General features: G+C 46.7%; 1 protein-coding gene across 1 annotated transcript in view; it reads left to right on the top strand.

Annotated features, from left to right (window-relative positions):
- The window catches only part of LOC144807650 (protein mono-ADP-ribosyltransferase PARP12-like), a 748,495-nt gene that overhangs the window by 323,347 nt on the left and 402,566 nt on the right, over positions 1 to 22,582 (top strand). The window contains exon 4 of the mRNA XM_078673273.1: positions 2,607 to 2,703. Coding sequence (XP_078529399.1) covers positions 2,607 to 2,703 — 97 coding nt within the window. The remainder of the gene's footprint in view (positions 1 to 2,606; positions 2,704 to 22,582) is intronic.

Below are 22,582 nucleotides of genomic sequence, written 5' to 3' on the forward strand. Positions count from 1 at the left end.
AGTAGTAATTCCCTTTCTTAGTCCTCTAGGTAATGCTGCTAGCTGTTTCTCTGGTCCTGTTAATAATTCCTCATTCTAAGTCCTCTAGACAGTGTTGGTAGCTGCTTCTCTGGTCCGGTCAGTAACTTCCTCCATTCTAAGTCCTCTAGGCAGTGCTGCAGCTTTGCCCTTGGTTACAGTAGTAATTCCTCGTTCTCAGTCCTCTAGGTAATGCTGCGAGCTGTTTCTCTGGTCCCGTCAATAATTTCTCATTCCTAGCCTCTAGACAGTGCTCCTAGCTGCTTCTTTGGTCCTGTCAGTAACTTCCTCCATTCTAAGTCCTCTAGGCAGTGCTGCGGCTTTGCCCTTGGTTACAGTAGTAATTCCCCGTTGTCAGTCCTCGAGGTAATGCTGCTAGCTGTTTCTCTGGTCCCGTCACAAATTCCTCATTCTAAGTCCTCTAGGCAGTGCTGCAGCTGCATCTTTAGTCCTGTTAGTAATTCTTCGTTCTAAGTCCTATAGACAGCGCTGCTAGCTGCTTCTCTGGTCCTGTCGATAATTCCTAATTGTAAGTCCTCTACACAGTGCTGCTACCTACTTCTCTGGTCTCATCGCTAAGTCTTCATTCTAAGTCCTCTAGGCAGTGCTGCAGCTGTGTCTCTGTTCATAATTCCACTACACTCTAAACCAAAAAACTTAAATAAAATACATTGTTATTTACTACGCCAGTAGCTCTAACTCTGACAAATGCGTTACTACATGTTTGCAATTGGGACTTCAATTCCCTGTTCTTTAATGGTTATGTACATGGGACACTGTATCCTTTCATTTTCCAATACTTAGGTGTGGGTTGGTATGTTTTTTACTTCTCCAGGGGCCAGATGTACGACCATTCACTTTTGCGAGTCACATATTGCTTCAAATTGCGACTCTCAATTTGTGACTCGCAAAAGTGAATGTACAACAGTGTCTCAGGCACTGTTAGTGGTTCCCAATGGTGTCACAAATTGCATGCCTGATTAATATTCATGAGGCATGCGCAATTTACAACCCCATTGGGAATAGCTAACACTCCCAGGGATGGTGCCCTGCTGGGGTCAGAAGACAACCATGCCTGGGATTGCTTTTTAAATAGAGCAGTTATTTTTTTAATGCAGTCCATTTTCCTTCAAGATAAACGGCTTGCATTTAAAAAAGAAAAAATGAAACTTTTCAGTTCCATTTTTTAAGGCAGGCAGTGGTCCCTGGGACCATTGCCTGTTCTTAAAAAAATCTTTATACACCCATTCACAAAGGCGAAGGGGTCCCCTGGCGACCCCTTCCCGTTTGCGAGTGGTTTACCACCTACTTGAGTAGGTGGTAAACTGCGAGTGATTTGCTGCTGTAAATGCATTCACAAAACATTAGTAAATGGCATTGAGTCTCGCTATTAGGAAGGGATGCCCTTTCCCAATAGCAAGGGTCACAAACGCTATTTTGCGAGTCAGTGACTCACAAAACAGTGTTTGTACATGCCATGACCCTTTTTTGCTGGCCGATCTCCCTTTTGCGAGTGCAGAAAAGGTTCGTACATCTGGCCCAAACCTTCTCTTCTTTCTTCAGACGTCTCAGTCACCTACGGGTACTTGGTCCTCTCATCACATCATGTCACCAGATACTAAATAATTTTTTTTTAATGTTATCTCTGTCCTTACTGTGTTTCATGCACTTGCACTTTTGAAAAAGTCACATATCACGATCAAACATCTGTAGGCTGTTGTGTTGGTGATACATGTACTGGACTCAATACAGTCATAATACTGGATTTAATGCCTACGAACTATATATGATGGACTTTTTACTTGTCAGACTTCTGTCCTGAGTGCTATGGTATCTTTATTCAATACCTTTATTTTGATTGTTTTTTGTGGCTTCACCTGCTGCCCCGATATGAGCAAGGACAATCTCCCATAGAAAAAAGAAATAAACCTTGACTGCAACTGGAGTCACAAGTTGTTTTTTATTTTTCTGAACAAGTCTCTTCATGTTTTTTGTCAGTCACTAAGTGAGTTTCTTCTGCGTTAGGTTGAGCTCAAGATGTTTTACACTCAATTAGGAAGAATTCTGGGAAAGGACAGTTTTTCATTATCATCCAATGGTTTATATCAGTGTTGATTTGTTTTTGCATGTCAGTTGTCCTTGACTCAACTGTGATCATTTAGAACTGCAATGGAAGCATTATATAAGTGAAGCTCTCTGCCACCAATAGTACAAAAAGCCGGTTTAAATAAAAAGTTAAAAAGGAAGTTGGTTTATCAGTTATACTTTTTGTTAACACTTGGTCTTGTGCTTGATGGTGGATACCACAATGAGCTTGCACTTCTATTTTTCGTTTAATAAAATTTGCTTGTTGGCTGTTTTTGTTTTCTATACAGATGTGGATAGCAAGGATCATTTATTGGATGTCCAATGGGAGTAGTGGTGTGTGCCCACCATTTTGAAAGATGATATGTAGTTTTCAGATAAAAATATTACTTTCAAGAGAAGTGACCTACTTAACTGTGGGATTTTATATCTAGTGCAAGCATAAAGTTCCACGTCTGTAGCACCACACTTATTTCATACATTCTTTTTTTCCTGTTTCAAAGACATGATTCAGAAAAATTGTATTTACGGAACAAAGAAAGACGTCTGTAGGAGATCAAGGTTTTTGTCCAACGAGGAGATAGATGAGTTAAAGCTAAGGTACGTATTATATTGTTTGATAATTTAGAAGTTTGGATGAATAATTCAAGCTTAATAGCTTCACTGCTGCTGGCAGAGAAGGTAGTGGTGGGTGGCAGAATAGCCTGACCCCCCTTCTTCCAAGTTGTAGACACCAGAGGGAGGCAGAAGAAGACAGGGGAAATATTGAACTGTCATCTTCTCTTCCTCCGCCTTTTTCAGATCTCCGAGGCAAGTGACAAATCAGTGTCTGTATGTGAACCAGCTTTAGAGACTGTTTTTTGCTGTGTCTTCCTATTTAAGCCTTATGCAACAACTGGATGTTATTAGTTTGCCACATAGGTATTAGACTCATGGGCTCATATTACATAAGACCTGTGCCCCATCAAGGCAGCTGCCTTAGACACCTCATTCAAGGTCTGCGCCTTACAAGCAACCTCAAAGCTCACAAACCTTTCCAAAATGTCCGGGCCTTTCACTTAGAGATGCACAAGATTTCTTAGAACCTTGGTTAACACCTAGCTCGAACTGAAAGTAGAGTTACTTATACCAGATGGAGATGTAATTGCTGCCATCCTAAGTTTCTCTCTCTCCAGGGCTATTCTTTCTTTTTACAGCTCTCTTTTCTTTCCCTTCTGTTTCTCCTCCCAAGCCCACTCCTCATGTCTCTTATGCCTCCTCTCCTATTGTTCCCATTGAGCTAGTCTTAGCTTCTCCCTTTCGAAGTCTCTAGCTTTCTCATCTTCATCAGTCAGACTTTCTGAAGTGCCTACTGCAAGCTCATGGTCACTGCTAGACTCAACCCTCCTCCCCGCCCTCAAGGGATTTATTTCTGGAGGCAGTGACAGTGGTACCCTGGAAATTTGGGGTGGTGTACACACCTACTGTATTCTGAAAACTACAGGTGGTGAATGTCTTGCTGAAACTCTGGGAAATGCATTAGAGGACACACTTTTGGCGTGTGTCTGGGATATATCTGTACTAAGGGGATCATGGAGCCTGAATCGACAGCGTCTATTCCTGGGTTGCTAACATGGTTCCCTCCCCAGAGTCAGCTACAGCCTGCTCCCTTTCATCCAGTATCTCAAATTGGTATCTAATGAAATTAGCAAGGACCTCTCTGTCACTACTACTGGGAATCCTCCACTCTCTGTCCCTACATACATTATCATCTGATCTATGAACATGGTGCTGAGGTCAATTCTCTACTCTGTGTTCTCCATTACCTAAACTGGACTTATTGCAACACTGCTGCAAATTGGAAATGGCCAATGCCACATCTGTTTTTTTGACTCCCAAAACGTTAGGCGCTGCACCGCTAGTCGCCAATTTTCAGAAGGGGGGCCATGGGCCATGCAGGGGTTACTTAACCCACTGAGGCCTTTTACCTTTGATATCCCGGAGTCCTCTATATTATGGATCTTGCTCAACTGGGTCAGGAACCACCTTCTGCACCTGACTCTCAGTTTGGTAACATAGCACAAGCAGTCAAAGCTCTCTCGGAGGTAAGTGTAGATACAGATCAGTGAACATGACTCATAACTCAATGTACAAGCAGCATAAATCAATGTCCAGTCAAATAGTTATTTGGTATAAAATAAGTATTTTAATTCTCATTTTACACATACAGAGATAAACAACATTCAAAAAACAATAACACATTGCTCCTTGAGGTAGGCACACTTGTTGTCAGGCCCCCCTCATGCTACCAAGTTCCCATGTACCGGGTGTGCTGTTATTCCCCATTCACACGCGTCACATTCCAGGGAAAGTGAACTGCAAGGTCCCCTTCATGGGGTTTCCCCCACTCGTACTCAGTCAATAAGGTGTAGTCACTAAGATTCCAGTAGGGTTGCAAAAACCAAAAGTGTTATGTCCCCTGAGGCCTGGTATGCCCAGTGCTCAGCTCACTCGCTTCAGCGGTATAAAACCTGCCAGCGGTGCAATGCGGTCCTGGCCCAGATTGTCTCAGTCAAGTCATGTTCACATGTGCAGCTTCTGGCAGGCACTGGTCCTCTCTCCTGAGCCATGCTCACTAGAATCTGACAATCAGAGTTGCTCCGGCTCCCGACACACACAGTAAGTCTTTTTCTAACTTGCTCCGGGAGGAGGGCAGTCTCCTTTCTCTGTCAGGGCTCCGAGGGAGACTCCTCTGTCCTCAGGCCTCCTCGGATAAAAAGCCTCTCTCATCTTGGTTGCAGCAGCAGTTTTGGGTCACGGGCAACAACCAGACTTACAGCCTCAGCGCTTCGAGCGGCTCCTCCTGGCATATGGGATCGATCCGATGAACCTCTCTGTCGGGTCTCGCTGGCCTCAGGTTGCCTTTCCTGTGGCGCCTCCTGGCATACGCAATTTCCCACACATGGACGGCTACCCGATCGATGCAACCCAGTTCCTTGGCACACGGGGCCCCTCCTAGCATATGGGGGTCGCCTACTTCCACAATGCTGCACATAGCCAATTGTGCAATCAATTTAGCACTTGTCCTTGGTGCACAGCAGCTCCTCCTGGCATACAGGGTCGCACAACTCACAACGCTGCACATGGGCAACTGCCTGATCAATGCAGCTCTTGTCTTTGGTGCACAGTGGCCCCTCGTGGCACACAAGCTTATCAAACTCACAATGCTACACACAGGCGACTGCTCGATAGATGCTGCACTGCTCCTCACACGTCGCTCAGTAGCCACACACCTTTGGGCTCCCATCTGGATTTCACTCACTCTCACACACACCTCTCCCTCATTGGCACGCTGGTCTTGGCGAGCAGGCAGGAACTGCTGCTCAGATCAGGTGGTCTTGGTTTCCCCAGGTGACGTCACCTCACCCTGCTGGGAGACTAGCATGCCAGGCTCCTAGTCCTGGTCACAGGCAGATGTCTTTCAGAACTTCCCCTTCTTATGCAGCCCAGGTGGCTGCTTTGTAGATGACAAAGTATGGGGTCTCAACTCCCCAACTTATAGCTCTTTTTCACACACAAAATGAGATTTAGAGTCCGGACCATTGAGGTGTTATTTTGGCGTTCTGCTTACTTCATATGAACATATTTGTCTTTCATTCTGGAAGATGTCTGTCACAGCAGTTCGGACTCCGAAGCTGATTAACCCACAACAAGATCCATGGGAGCGACTAGAGTTCACACCTGGATGTCATCCACAGTGATATGCGCATCAAAGTTGAATCCTGGGTTCTCAGCCCAACTCTTTTATGATTCTCTTATCAGCCCCCTCTCCCTCTTCCTGAAATGGCTCCAGGCCCCTTCCTTGTAATCTGTCATTGAATCAAAGAGTCCTCTGAAATGCAAAGGGAGTGCCTTTCTCACCCTCATCCAGCGTGTGTCCTATCCAGTTTACAGGAATGCCCTATTATACAATTCTGTCTGGGGGAGAGTCCTCAACTGCTCATGTTTTCACCGGGCAGGTGTGGGCATCCCAAAATGGAGCCCAAGGTCCTCTATGTATGTACTAGTGCGGACACTTCTGTCCTCAATGTACATTTACAGCACACTCCACTGTCAAGTACTGTTGTGCCCATGTACCATGTTACCAACAGCATTCCCACATGCAGCACATGAACTTAGTCTGTGCACACTGTTCAGTACTACAGTCTCTCTGTATCTCACCAGAGTGTGTCACTTTAAACACACAATGCTAGCGCACCCACATTTACCATGTGCACAATGTTGCACACTGCACCCTCTGTGGGGAAACAGTGTTTACAACGCGGTCTCTACCACGCATGCCGTTACCACGACTGTCTTTACCACGCATCTGTATTTAAAACGTATATTCCTCTCCCACACATGCCTTTACAATATTTTTTGTTGTAAAGGTGGTAAAGGCATATGCCTGATAAGGGCAGTCAGCTCCCTAGACTCGGAGCAAATGGGCAGGCGGTGTTTGAGGAAAAAAAAAGTTATTGGGGTGTCAAAGAGATTGGACGTGGCTTGGTGAGTAGTTTTCAGGAATGGATTCCAGGATTTAGGGCCCAGGGCTGGTGTGAGTTTTCTGGTCAGGGCCGGGGTCGGAGTAGTTTTCAGAGCTGAGGGCCGGCTTTCATGGTGGGGGGGCTGGGGTTTTTAAGGACTGAGACGTTTTAGGGCCTAGGGCTAGGGTCGGGGTATTTTTCAGGGCTGGGTGCTGGGTTTCAAGGCAGGGGCCAAGGGTATTTTTAAGGGCTGGTGGCCAGGTTTTAGGGCGCTGGGCAGGGAGCTGGGAGTTTTAGGCCTGGGAGGCCAGTTATTGGTTTCAGGGCTGTAGTCAGGATGGTTTTCAGGGCTGGGGCAGAAGGGAGAAGTGATATATAGGGCTCGGGCCTGGGAGGGGCCGTGGCGGGTGCTAGCGTTTACAAAACCGGTACCGTTGCCACACATAACCTTTACTACACATACACCTATACCCATCATGCCTACACAATGAAATTTGTTGTAAAGGCATGCGTGGTAAAGACATATTCATTGTAAAGACATTCCTGGTAAACTCATGCGTGGTAACGGTACCGCGTTGTAACCACTGAGTTGTAAAGGCATGCATGTTAATCACATGCGTGATCCCACTATACAACCCCCTCTATATAGTGCTTGTCTTTCACACTCACATGCATTCAGCACATTTTCATCACATACGCACTTCTACATCAATCTGATGTAGGCCGAAGGTGAGTTGAACACACAGCAGTAGAACTTTTAAAAAGGTGAGTGAGTCTGTAGGGCTCACTCCATTGACACATAGTAAAAAGGGCCTGGTCACTTCTGATAATCATTATACGGTATACTTCCACCACCGCGCTTGTGCTGTTTAACTCCTAATGAAGGCAGTAGCCTACCACCACCTTGAGAGGATGGTGCTTTGGCCACACCTCCTGGTCCAACAAGACCGCAATCTGTGAGACAGGCCTATTTCATGGTGTACATGCATGATCCGGGTTCACCTTGGACAAAAGAATGAGCATTAGGGATCCAGACAACAATACAGTTGGGCACTCAGAAAAGGGGTACACGTCTTCACCATGCAGAGGACGTTTCCGTCCCAACAGCCAGTTTTGCAGAATGACTTACAACTGTGAAAAATCTGCCAGGGGTTTTGAATTTTCACAGTTGTTAGTAAAGGAATTCCAAAACAAGAATTTGCAAAGAGAATATGTCTCTCTTTGCCAATGCAGCCCTATTAGCTTTGCCACTGATTTTTGCTGATATGTACATGTGAGCATGTGCACTTAATCATCATGATGGTAAGGGGGCACAGCTTCATGACCTGTGCATACATGGTGATGAATGCACACTCATGCATCATTACTCTGGGCTGATGTAGCATCATGATGCATAAGTGCGCATGTGTACGTGTACATCATATGTCAAGACGTGGCTGTAATGTAATGTAACATGGATTGGTAGAGCGCAATCTTATCACCAGTGAGGGTATCAAGGTGCTGAGTAGGTGCTGGCTCTGCATGTAGGTTCAGATGAAGAGCCAGGCTCAGTTTCTTGCAGAAATCCATAAGTGATGTGGCTGCCCTGAAGTGCTGGGGGAGATAATTTCAGGAATTGGCTGCTGTATAGGTGAACTACCGCCTCCCGTCTTGCTTCTATGCATACAAGGGAGAGGGTGTTATGTTCCTGGGTTAGGCCCATGTAGCGAAGCAACTCATTTCTTACATTGTCCTATTTTTCACTTATGCACGTATTGTGTGCACAACAGTGTTGTATTAGTTTCTCTGAAACTAAACTTGTATACACATCTAGCTTCGCACAACCTTATCGCAATGCCCCAAACACCACGTACAAGGTCTCTTATCCCACTATGTTCAAATGTCGTCTCTACCTTTATCCCAGGGGCGACAGGTCTATCTACATATCCATACCATCACTAATCTATATGCACATCACAAGGCTGATTTCTATTATAAAAGATGAGAATCTTGATAGACTGGTAAAGGAGGCACTTCAGCTGACAACAAGGGTTTCTGAATGCTGAGACTTCACCATGCAGCAGTCTGACATCTCCGTGAGGGGTGTCCAGTTGTGACCAAGACGGGGTCCTTTATTACACTGTCAGGTGATGTAGTTGGATCGTCCCTACACTTAGAGTAGGGTTCGCATAGTAGGAGTACTCTATATTACTGCCTTGTTTTATACGCCTGCATATATACACTGTTTTAGTACTACGGTAGAACTATGTCTACCATTTACGCTTTTGGTGCTTGTAATTACCTTCTTCTGCTTCTGTCTACTGATTATTGCAGCACATGTATTCTATACAAGAATAACGTTGGTTCAAAAAATATATTGAAAACGTCCCACTGTATATTCTCAGTGTATTTCTCTGAGCACAAGTAAGCACGAGTGACTGACCAAAAGGTTCTGTACCATTTCCATGATCCCGGAGCGGTCAGGGTTGTCATGGTCAGTGATTGCCAGAAAACCGTTCAATCCCTAGTCCGGTTAGGGGAGCTTATGGTGGCTCTGTAAGCTAGTTTATCTCTGGGACACCATATCCTGCGGGGGTGCCTGAAATCAGTCTACACACCTCGCCCAATGTTTATGTTGTCCCACAAACAAGCAGATCCTATGGATTAGTAGGTACTACATGACAAGGTATGATGTACCTGTGGCAAGGAAGGTTTAGTACTAATCTCACACTTGGCATTTTGCATGGTTTGCAGCTTGTGTAGTAGGCGTGCATAGATGCCGTAGTAGAGGGTGTTGCCGTCATCAAGTCTGCTTGTGTCGAGGGCATCAGTGACGGACGGTCTTTCTGGTGTCAGGAGGGAGCCATGCGATGATTTTTCGGAACATGCAGAGGATGTGAAAGCTGGCGGAGATGACAGTGTTGACTTGATTTCTCATGGTGAGGTTGGTGTCAGAGATGATGCCCAGGTTTCTTGGGTGGTCGGAGGGTGTGGGGCCTAGTTCTGTGGGCCTCCAGAAGAGTTGCAGAGCAAGCTTTTGTTGCCACAAATCAGCACTTTCGTCTTGTCAGGGTTGAGTTTGAGGTACTTTGCTCTCATCCAGTTAGCCACATTGGTCATGCACACTTTAAACATATCTTTAGTGGTGTTGGTGTCTTCTGAGAGGAATAGGATGAGGTGGGTATTGGCTAGGGGTGGAAGGAATTTGAGTAGTCGCGCTACACAAAGCTCCACAAAATGGTAAAAAATCTCAGCGAGCATGCAAAATCTCCACAAACACGCAGAATTGCTTATTCTGCCCATTCGCGATGCTTTTTTCCTGTTCGTGAATGCTGTTTGCGTGCTCAGGGGGAAATATCTTGTGAACACTCATTTTAAAAGAGCGAACAAGCAAAAAATTCCGCGAAGCCACGGATCGCGGAATGTTTGACAATTCCGCATTTTACGTGGAGCGCAAAATTACCCAAATTCCGCAGGCGGAATGGAATTTACCGCCCAGGCCTAGCATTGCCATATGAAATGACGGTAAGTCATGTACACTTTGAAGAGAGTAGGGCTGAGTGAGGAGCCTCGCAGGACTCCGCAGATGAGGTTCTGAAGTGAATGGTGGGAGCTTGACCAGTTGCATTCTTCCGGTCAGCGAGGAGGCTATCCACTTGAAAGCTGGTCCTTTGATTCCAGTTTCATGGAGTCTGGAGAGGAGTGTGTGGTGGGAGACTGTTGAAGGCAGCAGAAAGGTCAAGGAGGACGAGTGCAAAAGTCTGGCTTCAATCTAGTTTGGTGCGAATCTCGTCCGAAAGCCGCTATGAGGCCCATCTTGATGCTATGGTTGCTGCTGCTCACTGGGTCAGTAGTTGCTGAGAATTCAGAGGTCCACAGATGGTTTCTTGAGGAGTGGGTTGACTTCTGCCTGTTTCCAGGCGCCAGGAAAGTGACTTTAGCAATAGTAGAAGAAGCGGTGGGGACATGGGCCCATGGGAGCCCCTGAGTAGATGGATGCCATTCCAGCCGATGTGTCTCTGTTGGTCAGCGGGGACCACTTTGTGAGTGGGGCGTCTTCCGTGGTGGAATTCGGAGATCAATCAATCAATCAATCACAGAATTTGTAGAGCGCACTACTTACCCGCAAGGGTCTCAAGGTGCTGGGGGAAAAAAATGGGAGGGGGGGTGCCGCTACTGGTCGAACAGCCAGGTCTTGAGTAGCCTCCTGAAGGTCAGCAGGTCTTGGGTCTGTCGTAGGCTGAGTGGAAGGGTGTTCTATGTCTTGGTGGCGAGGTGTTAGAAGGATTGCCGCCGGTGGTTGTTCTTCAGATCCGCTGGACGGTGGAGAGGGAGAGGTCAGTGGACCGGAGCTGGTGGTTAGGGACGGAGAAGAGGAGTTGGCTGTTGATGTAGGCTGGGCCGGACATGGGGAGTGCCTTGTGTGCGTGGATGAGGAGTTTGAAGGAGATTCTCCTTTCGACGGGAAGCCAGTGAAGGTCTCTCAGGTGGGGGGTGATGTGGCTGTGGCGTAGTACGTCGAGGATGAGGCATGCAGAGGCGTTTTGGATGTGTTGCAGTTGTTTGATGAGCTTGACCGGGACTCCCACTTAGAGGGCGTTTCCAAAGTCGAGTCTAATGCTGACGTGGGCCTGGGTGACTGTTCTTCTTGTATCCGTCTGGATCCACCTGTAGATCCTGCGGAGCATGCGGAGGGTGTTGAAGCAGGAGGAGGAGACTGCTTTGACTTGCCTGGTCATGGAGAGCGTTGAGTCGAGGATGACTCCCAGGTTGCGTGTGTGGTGGGTGTCCGTGCTGCCCCCACTGTCGTTGGCCACCAGTAGTCGTCCCAGGCTGAAGGGTTGGAGCCTAGGATGAGGACTTCCGTCTCGTCTGTGTTCAGCTTTAGTCGGCTGCTCTTCATCCAGTCGGCGGCGGTCTTCATTCCTTTGTGGAGGTTAGGTTTGGCGGTGAGGGGGTCCTTGGTGAGGGAGAGGATCAGTTGAGTGTCGTCGGCATAGGAGATTATGTTGAGGTAGTGCTGTCGGGCGATGCCTGCGAGCAGGGCCATATAGATGTTGAATAGTGTCAGGCTGAGGGAAGATCCCTGGGGAACGCCGCAGATGATCTCGGAGGCTTTGGATCGGAATCTGGGTTCTGCCGGAGACGAAGAAGGGAGTCCATTCCAGGGACTTGTCTCGGATCCCTGCGTCATGGAGGCGTGCGCATAGAGTGCGGTCGCAGACAGTGTCACAGGCGGCGGAGAGGTCCAGCAGGATGCCGGCTGCGGTCTCACCATTGTCCAGCAGGGTCCTGATGTCGTCGGTGGCGGGGATGAGGGCAGTCTCAGTGCTGTGGTTGCTGCGGAACCCTGACTGGGATGGGTCCAGGATGCTGTTTTCTTCGAGGTATCGGGTTAGCTGTCTGTTGACGTTCTTCTCGATGACCTTGGCTGGGAACGGAAGCAGGGAGATGGGCCGGAAGTTCTTGAGGTCTCTCGGGTCTGCCTTGGGTTTTTTGAGTAGGGCGTTGATCTTGGCGTGTTTCCAACTTTCTGGGAAGGTTGTGGTCTCAAAGGAGAGATTGATGACATTGCGCAGGTGGGGTGCGATGGAACTGCTGGCTTTGTTAAAGATGTGGTGCGGGAAAGGGTCTGACGACGAGCCGGAGTGGATTGTGCTCATGGTCTTGATGGTGTCATCGATGTTCACGTTGGTCCACGCTAGCAAGGGGTCGTGGTTGATGGTGTGCGGCGAGTCTGGTGTGTCGGTGTCTGTTGGGGCTGTCTGGGTGTTGAAGCTGTTGTGGATGTCGGCGATCTTGCGGTGGAAGAAGGTGGCAAGGGAATCGCAAAGGGCTTGCGACGACGGGATGTCGTTGGTGTTGGAGCTGGGGTTGGAGAGTTCCTTCACGATGTTGAAGAGCTCCTTGCTGTTGTGTGCGTTATTGTCGAGGCGGTCTTTGAAGGAGATCCTCTTGGCGGACCTGATGAGGCGATGGTGGTTGCGGATGGCGTCTTTGTGGGCTGCGTGGCTGTCCGGTTTCTTTTCACTGTGCCATGTATTCTCTAGTTTCCGGCAGGTACACTTGGATGCTAGGAGTTCCGGGGTGAACCAGCTGGCTCTCTTGCTGGTCTCACTGTAGGTGTTTTTTTCAGCGGGGCTAGGGTGTTGGCGCATTCGTCTATCCATCGTCTGAGGTTGTGGGCAGCGTGGTCGGCGTTGGAGTGGTCGGTGGGTGGGCTGAGAGCGAGGTTTGCCTGTAGTTGGTCTTCGGTGACTTTATTCCAGCAGCAGCGTGGGATCTGTAGGGTGCGGTGGTGTGTGATGGGTTTCTGGACGGTGAAGTGGCTGCAGCGGTGGCTGGTCCAGAGGAGTTCGGTGGTGTGGCTGAAGGAGAAGTGGGAGCTTGAGGAGAAGACAGGGTCGAGCGTGTGGCCGGCGGAGTGTGTTGGCGCTGTGACGAGCTGTCTCAGTCCGATGTTGGCGAGGTTGTCGATCACGGTGGTGGAGTTGCTGTAGTTGTTGTTCTCCAGGTGAAAGTGCAGGTCTCCGAGGAGGATGTAGTCGGTGGAGGTTAGGGCATGCGTGCTGATGAAGTCGGCTATGGAGTCGCTGAACTGGGGTCGGGTCTGGGGGATCTGTAGACAAGGGTGGTGTTGGGGTCCGTGTGGATCTGGAAGTACATGTGTTCGGGGGTGCAGAGAGTGTCGTCAGTGCTGGTCGGGACCCTGATGGAGTTCTTGTGGACGATGGCGGTTCCTCCTCCTACTCCGTTGGTGCAGTCTTTGCAGGTGATCTTATAGCCGTCTGGGATAGCTATGGCGATGTCGGGTGCGGAGCAGTCGTTGTTCCAGGTCTCTGTCAGGAAGGCGACGTCCGGTGATAATGTGTCGAGCAGGTTCCAGAGCTTGACGGCGTGTTTGCGTGCGGAGCGGGTGTTCAGTAGGATGCATCGGAGGTGGTTGAGGTCCTTCTTGGTGGGTGCTTTGGTGGCTCTGAGGCTGGTTTACCTGACTTTCTGGCAGGTGAAGGGACGATGAGTGCGCTTCGGGGCAGCCTTGAAGCAGGTGTGGGTTCGTCCGGGGTTGAGAGCGTGGAGTGTGCTGGCATCGTAGCGGCGGTGGTCATCATGGTGGGTGCGGGGGGCGCGAGGACCAGGGGTTCTAGCGCTGGGCGTGGTCCAGTCATGGACGGGTGAAGACTGGCTTGCCTTAGGCGCGCCTACTGTGCACCAACGGCGCGCCTGCTGTGCGCATCCACTGCACGGCAGCGCAGCGGACGCCATATGGGGAGGTGGGAGGAAGGAGCAGCTGGGAGGCGGGAGGCAGGGGCAGTGAATGGTCTGTGAGGGGGGCGAGGCAGCAGGGGACGCAGCTGCAGTAACCGGGGGCAACCAGGCACATAATCAGGGGCACAGAAGACAAAATGGGCTCAGGATCAGGGGCACACGAGGGGAACAGAGACAAAAGGTCACAGAATCAGGAGGACATGAAGGGTACATAAGGCAAAATGCTCACAGAAATGGGGGCACAGAAGGCAAAACGGGCATAGAATCAGGGGCACACAAGGGGAACAGAGGCAAAAATGTCACAGAATCAGGGGCACATGAGGGTTACAGAAGGCAAAATGGTCACAGAAACGGGGGCACAGAAGGCAAAACAAGCGTAGAATCAGAGGTACACGAAGGGAACAGAGTCAAAAAGGTCACAGAATCAGGGGCACACGAGGGGTACAGAAGGCAAAAAAGGGCAACAAGCAGAGGAAGGAGGGCACAGAAGACCAGTGGCAGCGAGGGGGACAGCCGGCAAGGGCACAGAGACAGCAAGCAGAGGGGCGAACTTATCAGCAGCAGCAGCGGGCAGGACAACACAGGCGGAGCTGTGTGGTGGGGAAGCGACCTACCTGGCAAGGTCAAGATGAGGGGGGATCAGTAGGGTCTGGTTGATGGTCGAAGTTAGTGCAGGTTTAAGATATCTTGTTATGGAAGAACAGAGAGTTGGTTGCAGAGGCCTTGTGATGGGGTGATGGAGTTGGAGGTGGCTGCAGGTGGGTGAATTCCTTACCGATGGTGAGGAGTATTTGTTATTGCTGGCTCAATACTCTGGGTAAGAGCTTACTTCTTGGTCTCTTTTAGATCGTAGTTTTAGATCCTGAGTGAGGCATTGTAGGAATTCTTGGAGGCGGGCTCTTGTGAGGTTCTCCATTTTCTCTCTAACGGTTTGCAGCGTCTCTTGGACTTGAGTGTGTCGGTTGTCCAGCTTGCTTTTTTGTTTTTCCTCTTTGGGTTGCTGTTTTTGAAGGTTGTGAGGGAGGATGTTGGTGCTGGTAGAGATCCAGTTATTGAAACAGTCTGTGTTTCTAGTGGGTTCGTCAGAGAAGACTGGGGGGGGTTTGGAGCTGGAGGGTGTTGAGCCATGTGACTTTGGTCACATTCTTCCAGATGCAGCTAGGGGTGCGGAGCCGCTACGTTGGTGCGGTGGGTGCAGTTGAGATGTTGAAGTGTATGATGAAGTGGTCTGTCCATGTGAGCGGGAAGACGTGGCGGAACTTGATTTTGTCACTGGAGGTTAAGATGGGGCCCAGGGTGTGTCCTGTGACGTGAGTGGAACCTTTCACTAGCTGAGTGAAGCCAATGTAATGTAGGCTGTCTCGTAGGTCTGTGGTGTTGGAGTCTGCGGGGTCATCAAGTTGGAAGATGAGGTCACCTAGAAGTAAGAAGTCTGTGGAGTTTATGGCAAAGGGGGTGGTGAGGTCAGTGAGGAGGTTACCGAAGTAGCTCCAGGATCCTAGTGACCGGTATGAGGGTATCACCCTAACGGTGGATTTTCTGTCTGTCTGGATCTTGAAATTGATTTGGGTGTACTATATGATAGAGCTCTCGGACCTTGTTGTGCAGTACACTCAAAACTTCCACTTTGGGCCCAGTCAGTCTCTTTTACTTAACCTCAAGCTCTACCCTAAGTAGCTGTGACTGAAAGCAATGAGGCTTAAAGGAACTTTGTATAAAGCATTTAACAGCACCAAAGAACAAAATAAGGAAGTCACAGTACACAAAACAAAGAGGAAACCAATTTATAAACATGATTATATTTTTTTAATTTTTAGAGACCTTGATGAGCAAAATCTATTGGAGTATTCCTGAGATAAAGATTTTTGACAATATTTATTTTTTTTTTTTTTTTTTTTTGAAAAACCTTTATTTATGCAAAAAGTGTACACAGCTATTCAGCCGAACATCCCGGAGGCACGGCAGCACAATAGAAGCACAAACTTTTCGGTACACACGGATCATAGTACCGGATACATGAGGTTTAATTTATGTTTTAAAATCAGGATAGGTTCGAATAAGACGAATGAAATTCACATATGAAGTAGAGAAATAGGAAAGAAAGGAGGAGGGATCAGGCGTAGTAAGAATATAGAGTTATAAAAGAAAGGAAAAGAAAAGAAAAGAAAAGTAGAGGAGGAGAAGAATATCACACATGCCCCCGTTCTCACTACCCCCCGTCTGAAACGCACAACCCTAGTCTTGAATCCAGCCAACACTCAATAAAGTTATGAACAATATCACACAGGGAAGACGTCTGACACCGTCCCACCTCCCCCTATCAATAAAATGGCGGATCCCTCGTCCTTCACACACCCCTTAAATCAAAACCAGGCCAACAGTCTCACCCTTGACCCCTGCGATTTTTCGTACGGAGTCTATCAAACAGTACCATCACAACTCCAGGAGAAACCAAAGTCCTAGGCAGTTCATGAACCGGTATTATGAGTCCGAACAAACTCCCCAGTCCTCCGCAGTCATCCGCCGCCATGACACTCGCCTTCGTCAGCCAAATGTTCGAGTATCCCGATCTCCACCGCCATGAAAGAACCACTCGGGCGAAAAACGAGATCAGCATCCGTCGAGTCTTGTTATCAGTAGTCCCAGGGAGGGGCAGTTCCGTGGACACCACATTAGATGGTTGCGTCGATATTGGCGGGCATTTCTCCAGATCAACAAGTCCGCTAGCACTCTGTGGTCTGGGCAATGGTGTCGAGGCTTTGTCATAAGTGGGGTCTCGATCATCCGGTTCCGCGGGTAGCGTGGGAAAAACTGCTAGCCCAAAGTCTCCAGACAAATCAGGGTCCGTACACGATCGTTCAGTTACGATGTTGCCAGCGATCGTATTGTAGAAAATGGCATCCATGTATGATTGAAGCTCCCAAATGGCGGCCATTACGGTTCTCAAGGACGGCTCGCTGTTACCCCGCACCGCCTCCACTTGCTCGATTCCAGCCATCTGTGTGTCCCTCGGAGTACACAGTTCCTCCGGGGACAGAAACGTGAGCAGGGCAGGCGGGGACTGAAGGTGCATTTTCAAGCAGTGATAGGGCATCTCGGGCGGGGGCTCCAACCCAGCGCGGGCGCCAGCCGCCGGGACAGGGACCCCCGACCCCACAGCCACGTACAGGATATATACACCTCCGCAGTGTGTACCGAACCGAAGGCACTCCACCAAACTAGGGACAGGATACTCTTCAAGTCAAGCGACCGGACCCTGTCTGGGTCCCACGGCCGTTGTTGTTGAACTGTAACCCGGCAGGGCCAGTAATCGAGGTCCCGGCTCACAGGAGAAGTTAGGCCGAGATCTTCCACACGACAAAACTCCGTCAGTCAGGGTGGTAAAGTTCTCGGGACCACACCGCCAGTTTCAGTGATAGTTGATCCGTACGGGGGTCAGGCGTGAAATCAGGATTTCTGGCAGGATCATCAAGCAACAGACGGAGGTCGGCGGAGCCGAGAGCCTATGCGGCCATCTTTGTTCGCTGCTTGGCTCCTCCCTCCATTTTTGACAATATTAAAACTTTTAAATATAACCACTAACAAGCCTTCATCAACAAAAATTTTGGACAAACGGGCTCAGCACACATATAGTTTCATGTATAGTTTGAAAGTTTCTAGTGATTCATGATAATAAACAATTAAATATTGAAACAGCGTCTTCCAAATGAGTCAAATAGACTGTGTTCTTCCTTTATTCTTTTATTCTTTTGTTCAAGATTCCTTTTTTTTTAAACCACAATATAACATTCATAGCCGACGAAGCACGTTTCATCCCAACAGCACTTCTTCAAGGCTGCTATAAGTTTGAATGATCCACATCAACAATTATACAATGGATTTGATGGCAAATTAAATGATTTGTCAGAAAGAGCCTTGGTATTTACGAAGAAAGACGGTTTAGAAACCGGTCCGCCTCGCCGAGCATCACTTTACGACATCCTGCGGCTGAGGCGAGGGGACTTATGAGTGCACGGCAACTTGGCCCACCCTATTTAGAGGTTTAAAGACAGTTCATGTCAAGTATATGTGAGGGGATTTCGAAGAATCATAATTTACGGTCAATCCTACCTGTTCGACATTGTCACCTGTATCCAAGTCAGCCCATCGGGGTGATATGTAAATGGATCATTAGATCGTGGACAGAGTTGCAGTGTCGGAAGGGAGGGGAAATGACATTTAAGGAATCAGACCTCTCACGGATCCACCAATGAGAATGGGGATATGGTATTTTAGCCAATTGTGTGTGCACGTTGTTGAAAGCAGTTCATGGCATTTGATAAAGGCTAAATGCCCGAAATGTGTCATGCCAATATAATAGCAGCAAATAAACATTTCAAGAGACCCTGTGAGTGCTCCGTATCCTGTTTATGTCTTGCCATGCGGTGCACAGTTCCCACCTCGCGAATGGAGTCACCCATCCTGAGTACAGTGCCACTGTGGAATCATCTGGAAACTAATAACAAAACCTCAGTATCAATGTTCTGACCCTATACAAATTGCAGCTTGAACTCGATACACCCAATTGGCAAGCACTGACTTACTTTTAAGTTCCTAGTATGTGGTGCCCAAGGCATGTAAGGCAGAGTGTCCACTCAGGGTTGCAGTACTGCTTGTGCCACTATGTGTGTCACAAAGGTGGGAGTGTCACTAGTGGGTGACATCTTGGTGCCTAAAGCAACACCTCTCTTATGCCCTGGCTGTCTACAGTCATAGCACACCCCAGACTTTGTTGGGTCATAATTCTTTCTCAGGTTGCCCTTCCCCCTGGATTGCTATGTGGCTCTGGGCTCCTCCCCTGGGTCTTCTTTTGGGGACTCAGGGCTTCTCTGACTTTATAAACTTTTCCCATCTGTCCCCTGAGGGGGGGAGGCTGTCGTCCCTTTTTGTGTTCACCACCTGAGGATTTCCTGGGCACCCTAGTGCATACCCACTCATCAGCTATCTTCCCCAGTTTTCTAGAGCTAGATAACTTGGAATCTACCAACAGTTGGTAAGTATGTTCTCTTTACACCGCCTCAATTGAAACTCTTCTTAAAATGCTATACCCCAAGACTAAGCTTTGAACTTGACTCGTCGCATTGCGCCAAATTAATTTCCTATAAAAACTTTGCTGAATCAATGGTATTTAAGAAAACCCAGAACTATATAGATTTTAATCTCACTCACGGCGCTAGGAGATTAATTATCCTGCTCCGGTTGGGTATTCTACCCACCCAAAATTTAACATCAAAATGGCATCAAAGTGAGTCATCAATATGTAGCCTATGTAACGGCGGAGAGCAGGACTTAGAGCATCTACTGTTCATATGCCCCAATCTAAAAGTAGTAGCGGCGAGAGCAAAACATCTGTCTCCTATATATCTCAGATGCCGTATTAACACTGTCAAGGAACTGATTATTGTTTGCAAAACTCCCCCTAATGAACTAGTTTGTTATAAATTTTATAAATTTTTAAAACCTTTTTTATCTTTGTATTAACATGAGAACTTTTAAAAGCTGTAAGAATTGAATTTTATACATATTTTTTGTGGTCCTCAGTGGAGTACCAAACCAAATAAAATAAACTTGAAACTTGATGTTCTCTTTACCCATTACATTATACAAGCCATCATATGTATCAACCTTGTTACCCTCAATCCAGACATCCATTGACTTCACAGAGGCATCCACAAAATCAACCTATGTCTGTTTTGCTCCCTTTTGTGTGATTCTGTTTTGTAATCACATTAGACCCGGGCAAGAACACCACCATTTTACATGCTCAGGTTTAAAGTTGACATCTTTCTTGAAGTTTGACTCTTGATACACATTTGCTTGCGTGTCTGTATGGGTAAAGTTCTCTGAAATGGTTTTGCTTACATTTAGATTTCTTCATTGGCGTATTTTTCAGGGCCTTGAACATTCTGTACGAATGCTAAGTTCACTACGCAAAATGTTGTTTGTCATTGTACGCTTGGCGACAGTGCCACAAGGATAGATCCAACAATGACTGCCACACTGAGGCTTCGACATGGTAACATGGGTGAAGTTTATTATATAAATGACACACCTCCTCTGTTTAGTTCTACATGGACCTCTGAGCACACATATCACAGTTCCATACGTCACTTGTAGTAGTATTCAGGCAAGAGTCAATCGAATTCAAAGTTCAAAATTCCACAAATGCAATGTCCAAAATACCAAAGAATTGATGTTCCTTGTTGTTTATTTTCTTGCTTCAATTTTCACAAAGAATGGTACAACAGCCAACACGTGTTTCGTCCTGTGGTTTATAACACATTGACTTCTTCAGGGCTGAAACCAGATAAACATTACCCTCAATTACTACACGCAATACGTCTTGCGTTATAGCGAGAAAATAGGTGCTGAGCACCCCTACTAGTATAAGAGCCGCCAAGTGTGTAGTATTCAGAGAAAAGAACCGGAATATTAGAGCCCCTGTTATCAAACTAAACACCTCAATTTAGTGAAAAGGATTATAGTCCCACTACCAAGAAGTGAGTACTAAGTTGAGTATATAAAGAGTAGTATAGTCTAAATTTATATTCACCAAATTATCCTCTGTTTTTTAACATCAGAAACAGTTCCTCAATCCAAACCGTACCCCGTTGCTATAATAAAAAGAGGACCTCCTATCAGCCTCTATTGGTTCTAAACAATGACATAGACCACTGAACCAATTGTATACAATCTCATCAAAGCAACTCTGTATTTACCTTTGTCAATTCACGTTATATTTCTATATAACACGTTTCTCTTCCGATCCCTCCAAAATCAAATTTTGATTCCACTCTGTAATCAGAGATAAGTATTTATACTAAAGCTTCCATTTACATATAAAAAGTGGTGGTAGCATTAATATCATGTAACCCACACACTTACCCTAACAATTTTTTTTTTGATGGGTTGATATTTTCACCAGTCTTAATACTTGTTTGTTTCTTATATGAACTGTAACGATAAGTAATCAATTTACTCACTATTAATTCACTCGTACTACATGGTTAAGTTAAAGTGAGTGAAGTGAACATAACTCACCCAAAGCGTAAATTAGTGCTACGATGAGGGAACTACCCAAAGCGTTTCTCTGATTAACAACTGGAAATCCTATTAAAAGAACCAAATCACATACATAATGTAATGGGGTTACCTCATATTATGTCGGTTTACATATGTCTCATGATCCAAATAATCTCACCTTCACAACATTTTCCCCTTCATGGGTTCCCTCGTCCTTACTTGCAATATTTCATAATCGTCTCTATAACACACATTAAAAACTTGTCAAGAATATTGTATCTCACAAACCTAATTCCTACAATTTAGTTGAGCTGTTTACACTCACCCACAATAAAATTATATTGTAAATCCGGAGGCCGTTATTATCTTATTCGTCAAATTTCAATTCTATTAAGAAAACCAAAGTATTAGAGGAATCAGTACCGCTATCAATGGCATATCTAAAGTTACTAGTTCGTAATACATTATCGCTCACCCAGTATTACCCATTACCCATTACATTATACAAGCCATCATATGTATCAACCTTGTTACCCTCAATCCAGACATCCATTGACTTCACAGAGGCATCCACAAAATCAACCTATGTCTGTTTTGCTCCCTTTTGTGTGATTCTGTTTTGTAATCACATTAGACCCGAGCAAGAACACCACCATTTTACATGCTCAGGTTTAAAGTTGACATCTTTCTTGAAGGTTGACTCTTGATACACATTTGCTTGCGTGTCTGTATGGGTAAAGTTCTCTGAAATGGTTTTGCTTACATTTAGATTTCTTCATTGGCGTATTTTTCAGGGCCTTGAACATTCTGTACGAATGCTAAGTTCACTACGCAAAATGTTGTTTGTCATTGTACGCTTGGCGACAGTGCCACAAGGATAGAACCAACAATGACTGCCACACTGAGGCTTCGACATGGTAACATGGGTGAAGTTTATTATATAAATGACAAACCACCTCTGTTTAGTTAGAGGAGCACTTCACTGATACTGTTGAGACCACCTCCATACTGTAATTTCAGACAAGCTTATTCCTGTTTACCTCCTGAGAAGGATGGTGTCCAGCTCTACACCAAAACAGGCTCCTTGATTAAACATACCCACAGGTAACTGGGGAGTTAGGGAATCCTGAGGGATTCTGGCAAATTCACCCACCTTAAGCACACTAGGATAGGGAGGGCTAGGTAGGAGCATAAGCAAAACTGTACTAACATGCAAGTATATATTCTATGTAACAGCATAATGGTTGAATTGTTATTTTTCTTTACAATTCTCATGAGGCTGAATACCCTGTTTTGTTGCCTTCTATTAATAATTACAGCAAATTTATTGAGCACAAAAATCTTATTGCTTCAATAAATATTTTAAATCAATTGCAGTATTTTTAGGCCTCCCTTTGGGCATGCATGAGCTACCAAATGAAAGGGCTTTAGATCTGTATAACGATTTTCTTGGAGAGTCAGTGTTGTCATGTTCTGAGGTTGCACATGCCATCTGTTACCTCGCTAGGTTAGGGGTACCGATGGTGCACTGTGAGCTAGTTAGGACTAAGGCCAACATATCCTGATGGTGTGTCTGGACTCAGTTTTGCATAGTTGATGTTTATGTTGTCCAAAAACATAGTCTTACTGAGAAAGTATGAGCCATACGACACTCCTAAACCTCA

Source organism: Lissotriton helveticus, chromosome 1_1 (genome assembly GCF_964261635.1).
Source record: "Lissotriton helveticus chromosome 1_1, aLisHel1.1, whole genome shotgun sequence".
Lineage (NCBI taxonomy): Eukaryota > Metazoa > Chordata > Amphibia > Caudata > Salamandridae > Lissotriton > Lissotriton helveticus.